General features: G+C 31.5%; 1 protein-coding gene across 5 annotated transcripts in view; it reads left to right on the plus strand.

Moving 5' to 3' along the window:
• LOC134725567 (inositol 1,4,5-trisphosphate receptor type 1-like) overlaps nt 1–12254 on the plus strand; it is a 248363-nt gene that overhangs the window by 197050 nt on the left and 39059 nt on the right. For 4 of the 5 annotated variants that reach the window (XM_063589500.1, XM_063589516.1, XM_063589525.1 and 1 more), the window contains 6 exons: nt 1094–1294; nt 2296–2406; nt 3713–3808; nt 5686–5754; nt 8091–8213; nt 11152–11256. In XM_063589500.1, the coding sequence (XP_063445570.1) occupies nt 1094–1294; nt 2296–2406; nt 3713–3808; nt 5686–5754; nt 8091–8213; nt 11152–11256 (705 nt within the window). The remainder of the gene's footprint in view (nt 1–1093; nt 1295–2295; nt 2407–3712; nt 3809–5685; nt 5755–8090; nt 8214–11151; nt 11257–12254) is intronic. The other variant, XM_063589534.1, reaches the window with a different exon arrangement.

Below are 12254 nucleotides of genomic sequence, written 5' to 3' on the forward strand. Positions count from 1 at the left end.
AAGTTCTTTGACTAAAGTTATTCTGTGTCAAAAACCTATTATGTGTCAAAAATTTAATTACAATCTAAATTCAGACCTGTATCAAGCGTGAATGTTGTTTCCATTTTGGCCCCTACTTTTCAGGGTTGGACATCTAGAGTCACATCCAGCTGCGCTCAGCAAAGCAATTTATTGTGTTTTGGTCTGTTTTTAAATACTGTATTTAAAGCAGTAGGTCAATAATATTTAGGGAATTGAATGATGTACATTTCTGTCTAACCGTATGTATCTGACCTTCATCTCATTGTCACAGATTTTAAGTATATGTGATACTTGTAGTAAAAATTTATCTTGAAGACTTTCAACATTTAATCAATTGATATTAAAACGGGTGACACATTTCAGTGTGTGCACTTTTGTTTTTCATCTTTGCCCTACATCTTGAAAACTACAATAGGTAGAGAGAAACTTTTTAAAAGCCAAACAAGATCAGCAAGACAAAATCTACAAAAAAGTGAAACATTGCTGAAACAGTAGGTCAATAGCTTATCTTTGAGATCTTGCTCTTTAATTACAAATTTTACTCTTGAAAAGATAAAAGATTGATAGACAACTTGAAACAAAAAAAAGTCAGCACGATTTATCAATCTAGAAAGAATTATAACTTTTGCGATAATAGTAGACACTTAAAGGAGTTGAAATACAAGTTATTTTTTTCCTTTATTTTGTCTTTTATGCATGCAAAAACCAAAGATTATTCAGGGAAACTGTAAACAGAAATAATTTTCAGTTATACAATTTTGTGTACTTTTCTGTTCGAGAGGGTCCATTATTGAAGGTACACATAGACTTAAGTGAGTAAAACATGCTCTATTTCTTGGATTTATGAGTTAGCTTAAAGATATGAATTTTTGTAATTTTATTCCTGTTATTTATGTGAATGAAATTGCTCTTTGGAACATCTTGATAACTTAATAATATAAGTTGTTTTAGTTTTGAGAAAGAATTTTATGAAAAGATGTATCATGTCCATTGTATACACTATTTATATGAGAATGGTTTGACATAATAACAAACTTTTCTTCTTGCATACATGTTTTTTTTTTCTTTTCAGAATTTACTTAGGAATCAAAGTCACACTAAATCACTGAATCTTGTTTGTGAGACCTTACAGTTTTTGGACTGTATTTGTGGGAGTACAACAGGTGGATTAGGTTTACTAGGTCTCTACATAAACGAGACCAACGTAGACCTTATTAACCAAGCTTTATCCAGTTTAACAGAATACTGCCAAGGACCTTGCCATGAAAATCAGGTGAACATTAAAACATGACACTGTGTTTCAATATAATATAATCAGGTTTCTAGCTTCAAAAGCTTCAAGAAAAATATATAAAGAAATCATTGTCTTTCTTAACACAACCACACTAGACTCAAATGGAAATGGTTACGTCAGGAAAAAAGCAGGCTGTTTTACATTCATATTCATCACCGTGTATCATTGGTAAAGCAGATATAGCTGAAAAGGTATTTCGAAGCATTAAAAGCTATATACTGTATATACATTTAACTATGCACTGTACATAAAGATTTATGTGGTCAGCTTTACACCGTACACAACGCTTCTTTTCAGAATAAAATATCGAAAAATAACATATGATTGTATGAAAGACTTCAATGCCAATTATTGAAACAGCTATACATATTACACACACACAGTAGCCTTCTATCAGAAAAAGAGTTGTATGAGTTTGACTGTCCCTCTGGTATCTTTCATCCCTCTTTTGCAATGAATATAGAATCAATTCTGATGAGACGAGTGTCAACTTCTTTGACAAGAATTTGTACATGTTTTTAGTAAGCGTTCTGGTTTTGGGAAAATAATGAGACTTCTCTAATCATCAAACTATGACCAAACCAGTTCTCAAAACAGCAATTATAGTTAGATTGAAGTACACATTGATATTATGTACACACAAAACAAAGATTTTCATACCGTGTCAGAAGAAAAATCAATCACAACCGCTTGGTTAGTACCTATATCCACTGTACCAATGATGCACCTTGTTCATTACTTTAGGAATATATATCAAAAAGTAGTATGTGGATTTAGTTGTACACAAAAAATAAACATTTTTATTTATTGCCAGTCAAATATTTGTCAATGGGAATAAATTCAATAATGGTACAGTTCCAAATTTCAATTTTCATGGATTTTCAATGCCATTATTGACTGTTTAAAATTATTCCTTTTGTCTAACTTTTGTTCATTCAACTTTTGTTACTGAAAGATTTAAAGATTTTGTTTTATTTCAGAATGCTATTGCATTACACGAGAGTAATGGTATAGATATAATTATAGCACTTCTTCTGAATGATATTATGCCTTTAGGGAAACATAGGATGGACTTGGTATTAGAATTAAAGGTAAGTATTTGATGAAATATCATTCTCCAATGATTGTGCCCTTTTTTCTATTTCTTGTATCTTCAACTCTGAAGGGAGTGTGATATGTGAAGTGATAGGAATAATGTGTTCATTTGATTGGTTTATCAAGCATCATGTAAAGATACTGCCATATTTGTAATAACTATTTTTTTTAGGTCATTGATGTCTTTCAAAGGTTAAGACAATGTACATTTCTTCCATTGCAACAGACATATGTGATTTCTCCAATAATGTACAAAATCACTTGCATGTTTCACCTGAAAATATTTTTGTCTTTCAAATTTAAATTTCATTCTGAAACATACAAAGTTTTTAAAATGTTTGATGTAAAAGTTGACAAAGAAACTGGACATAATTGACATCATACTGGTATTTGCAAAGACTAGAACTTTTGATGTAACACGATGAGAATGTCACCACTGACCATGAGGGAAATAGGTTTAACAACTCAATTTAAGATTTGGATATCCTTGACCAAAGGCTTGTTTATTATTTTCTTGAAATTAGAAAACTTAAATTGATATTAGGTGATATTTATTTCTCTCTTGTTAATAAAACCTTAAGATATCATTCTTTGAAATTATTCAAGTGTAAAGACAATTGTTACATAGTAGCTTTACATTCTAATATGCTATTAATTTAGGACAGATTTAGCTTTTTGAACTAAAATATCATGAAATGACTATGTACTCTAAAATTTACAATCTTAGTATTCCTTACTTAATTTTATCCTGCTTTTAGATAAGATAATTCTGGTTTCAGTCAACCACTTACTTTTGTAATTCTTTTGTCAATGTATATAACAAAGGAGATGTGGTATAGTTGCCAATGAGACAACTCTCCACAAGAGACTAAATGTCACAGAAATTAACAACTATAGGTCACTATTTGGCCTTCAACAATGAGCAAAGCCTATACCACCAAGTCTGCTTTAAAAGGTCCCAACGAGAAAAACTAACAGCATAATTTATGTACTAAAAATGAATGAAAAAACAAATATGTAGTACATAAACAAATGACAACCACTGAATTACAGTCTCCTAACTTGGGACAGGCACATACATAAAGAATGTGGCGGGGTTAAACATTTAAGGGAGATCCCAACCCTCCCCTAACCTGGGACAGTGGTGTAACATTACAACTTAAGAATGAACTATAAAAATACAGTTGAAAAAGGCTAAAGTCATCAAATGGATACAAATAGAAATATTACACAAAGTGGACGCTATTTTCACTCAAACTAAATCTTAAAATTGTTTAGATTTGCATATTTTATTAATTACAGAATAATGCTTCTAAGCTTCTGTTGGCTATAATGGAGAGTCGACATGACAGTGAAAATGCTGAAAGAATATTGTATAGTATGAACTCAAAACAACTAGTAAGTGACATGTTTCAAGTCTAAGTTTTAGTCATAAAATTTAAATTAAATTTTATAAAATACTTCTTGTGGTATACCAAAGGGGCCATTATGTGGCCCCTGAAATTGCAAAAAAATATAAAAATTACTCAAAATTCCAAAATTACATTATTTTGAATGATTTATTAATATATTGGAATTATAAATTCAAGAAGTTTGAAGCCTTTATGAAAAGTAGAATAGAGAATGGACACAGGGAATGTGTCAAAGAGGCAACAACCTGAGCAGAAAACAAAAAGTAGGTTAGACAAAATTCTAAAAATATTGATTCCTGTCAGACTAATGTTTTATGAACAATTGAAGTATGTTATTTGGTTGATATTAGGGATGGCAACGAGTACCCGAGTACTCGGGTACTCGATCGGAAGGCCGAGTACTCGAGTACAGATTTAGTACTCGGATACTCGTTTGCTTGTTATACATTTTAGATACATGCAGTTCTCTTCAAACATAAGTTCTGTTGAAATATCCCTCCGTATTACTACATAAGATCTATTATCAACAAACATATGTTTAACTTTATCATGAGATGACTAGTAGTACCAGCAAATTCCTTTCCTTACGAGGGAATGTTTTCATGTGCACAACTTGTAACAAAAAATAGAAAGGCAAACAGTCTTTCGTCTGAAATTGCTGACCAGATCATATTTCTAAACAAGAACAAAGCTACCCTATGCAACTGATTAGACACATTTCTAACGGTGTTTGTACACGGATTAACACTTTCCGACACAAGCCGTAAAAACCTACTTTTGTTTGTTAATCAAGACTTTTATGTAATCGTAATTGGTATGAGATGTACATTTACATTATTTTAATTACTCTGTATTTGAAACTTAACTATAATTGTTTAATTTACAATTTAAATATCGGCGAAAATACGAGAGTGACATTCAAACCCAAAAGTTGAAAATAACTGACAACGTCATGGTTATAAAAACGAAAATAGGACTACGATAGTGCGAAAAAAAACACGTACACAAACAAAAACTGCTATTATGATAGGTTATTGTAAAAAGGGCGGTCGTTGATTCATTGTTTAATTGACACAACAAAAACCAGAAGAGCAAGCTATGTTTGTAATACGTTTGTCTTTCGTTAACATGTTTAAGAAAGGTGATAACAAAACCCACCTAAAATCTAAACTTTTCAATAGACGTTTAAGATTCATCCGAGTACTCGCGAGTACTCGAGTATCATGACCGAGTATCCGAGTATTAAATTTCAGATCTTTTGACATCCCTAGTTGATATATAATACTTTATGCGTTTTGAATTCAAGGGTAAAAATAAAGCAACTCTGCTTCTTCAAAGGATTTTTATTGTTTGCCTTTAGAGGAAAAATGTACCCATTGGCCATTTTATGTGTAAAACATGAAAATCTCAGAAAAAAGATTTCCCAAATAACTGAAAATTCATGTTCATTAAATAAATTTCCTGCATTAAAGAAATGTATTGTCTTTTGAAATTTCTTAGTTAGTCAATTAGTTGTGGGAAGCCTAGTTGCAATACTCATTTTTCCCCCTCTTTTAAAATGTATTGATAAATGAGTAATTCATCTGAAACAAACTTCTTAAATTAATGTTTGAAAATTAGGATATATAAAATTAAAACAACTAAAATCCAAATTTCTTATGAATAATTTGTGTTAAATAGTGTGTTGCATCTGCTTTATGTTTGCTGCCAGATACATATTATTTGCTGATGCAGTTGATCCTTGTTCCCTAGTTAACAGAAGAAAATAATCAGTTTAATACTGATTACTTTTCAGAATGAAGCTTTGAATTCAAGAAGTTTTGTGTACCATCAGTATCAACTAACAAATACTTGTTTTAATAGGTTGATGCTTTAGGTGTGGTGTTTAAGCAAGCAGTGGATGATGGATTAATAACAAACTTTCATAACAAGGTTTATTGCATGTTGTTTTTTTACTGTATTGAATATTGTCAGCAGTAGAAATGTTGTTGACCTTAAGAATTGTTCCATTTTGAGCTTAAACTATAATTTTCTGAAATATCCATACTTTTCTGTGGAAAGAGAAACTTGCAAAATATGGGTGCGATATACATAAATGTGACTGTCTGTCTTGAATGCTTAAGACCTGGTTCTCTCTGGGTAATTAAGCTGCCTTCACCAAGAGTAACTTTTATCAAACAAACTTGTGGCGCGGGAATTTCTCGCTACATTGATTTTTAGACCTGTTGGTGACCTTCTGCTGTTGTTTTTTATATGGTCGGGTTGTTGTCTCTTTGACACATTCCCCATTTCCATTTTCAATTGTATATTAATTGATCATAACATAATTAAGTTCCAAAATGTATCAACTAAAACAGAAGGATAATAACGAAAAGAGAATGATAATAACTAAAACAAAGAAACCATGTCAAAAGATTGAACTTTTCACATTACAAATCTGTAAGCCAACAAATTAAAAAACAATTTAAGCTCTCACTCAGTCATGCCAATTGGCTTCATAACATCACAAATAATTGTTTAAGAAAAATAAGTTCCCTTAAAGAAATATGTTATTTAGAAGGGACATTGGCATGTTAAGTGTTTGTGGCATGACTTTTTATTATATGTTTAATAATGATTATGTTTGAAGCTGCTATACAATTCCGTATGCATTTTGAAAGTTTTACAAGATTATTATAAGACTCACTACTTTTCTGAATACCATTATAGATTGCATGAATTTGATGGATGATTGTAGTACATGTAAATATATATTAACTTGTACAAAATTAGTTTGTGAAATATTTTAAATCATTTAAAAGTCTTGGGAAGAAGTATTCATAAACTTGCATTTTACAAAATAGGATGTATATGGTAAGAATTATAATTTACAATAACCCTTAAATTCTTTTAATTGTGAATGGGTAAAAAATGCAAGTTTAAATGTTAAAACCTTTAGCTTCAGTCTTTCCCTTTAGAATGTTTCAACTTTAGACATTCTTTTGTTGATTCAGTCTTATTTGTGCTTTTTCCTATTTCCCGAAATTGAATGTAAACTTATAAAAATAGAACTTTTATGCCTATAATTTTTCTACAGAATTTTTTTTGGATTTTGCTTAAGCATCAGTTTTCCTTTCCATTTGATTGTAGTTTGTACTTCTATTTTATGCATGTATTTTGGTATCTGGTTGATCATAGTTTATCTTATATCTTAGTTATTTATGATTTGTTGAAAGACAATAAAAAATTATTTACTTGAGCTAAATATAGGAATGGCTAAGAAAGACAAATTTATATTTCTTAGGAGCCCATTTTTTCCGAACAGATGGAAAAAAATATTAAGGAAGCAAACTTAAACCATAAAATTTTTCAATGGAAATAGACAACACCATGACAAAAAGAAGAGCAATGAATAGAAAACTAACTGTCCACAAACCATTAAACAAAAAGCTAAAAGATTTATTTAAAGTCAAGTTTTACTGTAGTCAAACAATGTAGATTTTTAACAGGTGTTGCCCAGTGTTTAAAGTAATAGGATTTTTTAAGATTGTAATCTTCTTCTATAAATCTTCATTGCTGTAATTTAAGCAAACTTGACAGTAAACATATGAAAAAGAAGAAAATGTTGCCTACCCACTATTTAGATTCACTATTTCTTGCAGTTAGGGTCTCGTACGTGGAAGCAGTGATGTCCAGTAGAGTCGAATTGCTCATTAAGCCTGTATAAAATGTGGCTGTGGAATGTTGTATGGAGGAACTTCATCAAATTCTTCTTTAAAATGCCATGGTTGCCAGAAGCAATACTTGATTCTGAATCGTTCCCATGTAACCCTGTTTGATTTGTTTTTTATGCCCCATTTATGGGCATTATGTGTCTGGTCTGTGCCTCCGTTCGTTCATCTGTCTGTCCGTCTGTCCCGCTTCTGGAAAGGTTAAAGTTTTTGGAAGAGGTAATTTTTGATGAAGTTGAAGTCCAATCAACTTGAAACTTAGTAAACATGTTCCCTATGGTATGATCTTTCCAATTGTAATGCCAAATTAGAGATTTTACCCCATTTTCATGGTCCACTGAACATAGAAAATAATAGTGTGGATGGGGCATCCGTGTACTTGGGACACATTCTTGTTTTTTTCCAAAAATCACAGAGAGAAGTGATTTCGGTAAACAAATATTATTTCACTTTCTCTCATTATAATTTACATTGCTTAACTTAAAAATCCAGTAAGCCATAAAGCGTAAACTCTAGTGTACCATGCTATTTTTTTAAATGATGCATATTTTGAAATAGGTTGATATTGCCAAGAATGCTTTTCATCAGGAAGATTCTGTAAATGATGATGAAGAGGATGATGAGGAAAGAGAAGCTTCGCCTAAAGCTGTGGGACATAATATTTATATCCTGGCTACACAGGTAAGTAGTTAAATCTCTTGTGTTAGACTCCACCTTAAGCTGTGGGACATAATATTTATATCCTGGCTACACAGGTAAGTAGTTAAATCGCTTGTGTTAGACTCCACCTTAAGCTGTGGGACATAATATTTATATCCTGGCTACACAGGTAAGTAGTTAAATCGCTTGTGTTAGACTCCACCTTAAGCTGTGGGACATAATATTTATATCCTGGCTACACAGGTAAGTAGTTAAATCGCTTGTGTTAGACTCCACCTTAAGCTGTGGGACATAATATTTATATCCTGGCTACACAGGTAAGTAGTTAAAGCGCTTGTGTTAGACTCCACCTTAAGCTGTGGGACATAATATTTATATCCTGGCTACACAGGTAAGTAGTTAAATCGCTTGTGTTAGACTCCACCTTAAGCTGTGGGACATAATATTTATATCCTGGCTACACAGGTAAGTAGTTAAATCGCTTGTGTTAGACTCCACCTTAAGCTGTGGGACATAATATTTATATCCTGGCTACACAGGTAAGTAGTTAAATTGCTTGTATTAGACTCCCCCTTAAGCTGTGGGACATAATATTTATATCCTGGCTACACAGGTAAGTAGTTAAATCTCTTGTGTTAGACTCCACCTTAAGCTGTGGGACATAATATTTATATCCTGGCTACACAGGTAAGTAGTTAAATCGCTTGTGTTAGACTCCACCTTAAGCTGTGGGACATAATATTTATATCCTGGCTACACAGGTAAGTAGTTAAATCGCTTGTGTTAGACTTGATATGTATGGGATATATGTTACTTTCTTCACAAATCATATGTGGAAATAAACAATCCTATGAATGTCAATTATAGAACCTAGAAATCATATGTAGAGATACAGAATCCCAGGAATTATATGTGAAGATAATGGTCCACAAAGGTTTGAAAACTGATAGATTTTTTATACGACCGCAAAAATTGAAAATTTTTTGGTCTTATATTGGTATCACGTTGGCATCGTCGTCGTCGTCGTTATCCGAATACTTTTAGTTCTCGCACTCTAACATTAGTAAAAGCGAATAGAAATCTATGAAATTTTAACACGAGGTTTATGACCACAAAAGGAAGGTTGGGATTGATTTTGGGAGTTTTGGTCCCATCATTTTAGGAATTAGGGGCCAAAAAGGACCAAAATAAGCATTTTCTTGGTTTTCGCACTATAACTTTAGCTTAAGAGAATAGATATCTATGAAATTTTGACACAAGGTTTATGACCACAAAAATGAAGGTTTGGATTGATTTTGGGAGGTTTGGTTCTAACAGTTTATGAATTAGGGGCCAAAAAAGGGCCAAAATAAGCATTATTCTTGGTTTTCGCACCATAACTTTAGTATAAGTAAATAGAAATCTAAGAAATTTAAACACAAGGTTTATGACCATAAAAGAAAGGTTGGGATAGATTTTTTTCGAATTTTGGTCCCAACAGTTTAGAAATAAGGGGCCAATTTAAGGGTCCAAAATTGAACTTTGTTTGATTTCATCAAAAATTGAATAATTGGGGTTCTTTGATAAGCCAAATCTAACTGTGTATGTAGATTTTTAACTTTTGGTCCCATTTTCAAATTGGTCTACATTGGAGTCCAAAGGGTCCAAAATTAAACTATGTTTGATTTTAAAAAAAAATGAATTCTTGTGCTTCTTTGATATGCTGAATCTAAACATGTACTTAGATTTTTGATTATGGGCCCAGTTTTCAAGTTGGTCCAAATCAGGATCGAAAATTATTATATTAAGTATTGTGCAATAGCAAGAAATTTTTAATTGCGCAGTATTCAGCAATAGCAAGAAATCTTCAATTGCACAGTATTGTGCAATAGCAAGAAATTTTCAATTGCACAGTATTGCGCAATAGCAAGAAATCTTCAATTGCACAGTATTGTGTAATAACGAGTATTTTCAATTGCACAGTATTGCACAATAGCAAGAAATATCTAATTGCACAATATTGTGCAATAGCAAGAAATATCTAATTGCACAATATTGTGCAATAGCAAGAAGTTTTCAATTGGAGTTATCTTTCTTAGTCCAGAATAGTAGTTGAATCAACTTAAATCATTGTTTTATACAATATACAATGTATATTCACTTTTACTACCAACTGATCAATTAAAACAATCTTTACCATTCCGTGATAACAAGCACTTTTTTGACATTTTAATATTTTATAATGTATTTAAATGAGTAGTTATTGTTGCCAACTCCATTAGAAACTTGAATTGAGATCAGTTTTGGAATAAGGGAAAGGGGGATGTGGAAAAAAAATTTGGGGGGGGGGGGGTCAATTTTTCTCATTTCATATTTCATAAATAAAAAGAAAATCTCTTCAAACATTTTTTTGAGAGAATTAATATTCAACAGCATAGTGAATTGCTCAAAGGCAAAAAAAAAATTTATAGGTTCATTAGACCACATTCATTCTGTGTCAGAAACCTATGCTGTGTCAACTATTTAATCACAATCCAAATTAAGAGCTGAATCCAGCTTAAATGTTGTGTCCATACTTGTCCCAACCGTTCAGGGTTCAACCTCTGCAGTCGTATAAAGCTGCGCCCTGCGGAGCAACTGGTTACTTTTTGACAAGTATTAAAGACTTTATTTTGTTGTCATATTGAGTCTACTGTTTGTCTGCTGTCTTTTTTATGTTTCTCCTAAAGTTACTTTTTGTCGCATAAAGCATATACAAACAAGGATGCAATTATCCTTTTTGTCCCATTAGACAAAGACGATTACACCCAACTTATATTGGTAAAAGTTCAGATATATTCTAGTAGATGTTTTTTCTGCAGTAACTTATAACAACACTTGACTAAAACAGTTACAAATCATAATTCTAGACCCAGAAAATTATTTTCAGTATTTAGTTTCTTAATTAAAATCAATTATAAAGCTACGTTTTCTTTGACAGCTTGCTCTTCATAACAAAGAATTAGCAAATCATCTAAAACCAAGTGGTGATTTATGGGGTGATCAAGCTTTAGAGTTCTATGAAAAGCATACAGCACAAATTGAGGTAATATATTTAAATGATATAGAATTCCACTTTTATTAACCTTTATACATTATAATATGAAGTTGTAATGACATTCCATTGCATTTTTGTGTTGTTGGCTTTTCTTTAATTAAATTGAGAATGGAAATGGGGAATGTGTCAAAGAGACAACAACCTGATCAAAGAGTAAAAAACAGCAGAAGTCCATCAGCACAGCTAGTTTAGTGATAATGGAGGCCATACTAAACTCAAAAACATATAAATTAACTAAAATAAAAATGATACAAGACTGACGAAGACCGAGGCTCCTGACTTGGGACAGGTACAAAAAATGTGTGTTTGTGAGATCTTAAGCCTCCCCATGTACCTCTAGCAAATGTAGAAAAAACAAACACAGCAATACGTACAAAAACTCAGTTAAAAAAAAAAAAGTCGGAGTCCGATGTTAGAATATATAACAAAAGAAAATCAGCAAAAAGACAATAAAACATGAATTAATGCATTTGTAAATAGGATTAAAAAAAATGTAAAGTTATGGTAGATAATATAAGAGAACAGGCCAACTAAAATAAACAGTATATAACAATGTCCTCAAAGTAAATAGAGGGGAAAAATTATGTATGACACATGATATTCCCTATATCCATAGATTGTTATGAAGTTGATACAATATCACCATGAATTTCATCAATGAATACAACAAGATTTAAATTGAGAACTTATGTCAAAAGACTGGGTTTCTTAATTCTTTGGTTTAATGAAGAGATAAAGAGAGAGGTTAATATTTAGGATTAAGTTGAGAAGAAGATGTTATATCAGCATGAAAACTTAGGATGTTAACTATTCATATCAGAGTTCAGTTTCATTGTAGAATAAAAGGTAAGTCCAAACATGAAATATTGTTCTTGTCCCTCCTAATTACATAGTTAATTTAGACTTTATTCATAAAGTATTTGTAAGCCAGCTTTTTATCCCTTGAAACATTATGTTGATATTTGTATTAAACATGATGAACATTC

This window comes from Mytilus trossulus, chromosome 1, assembly GCF_036588685.1.
Source record: "Mytilus trossulus isolate FHL-02 chromosome 1, PNRI_Mtr1.1.1.hap1, whole genome shotgun sequence".
NCBI lineage: Eukaryota > Metazoa > Mollusca > Bivalvia > Mytilida > Mytilidae > Mytilus > Mytilus trossulus.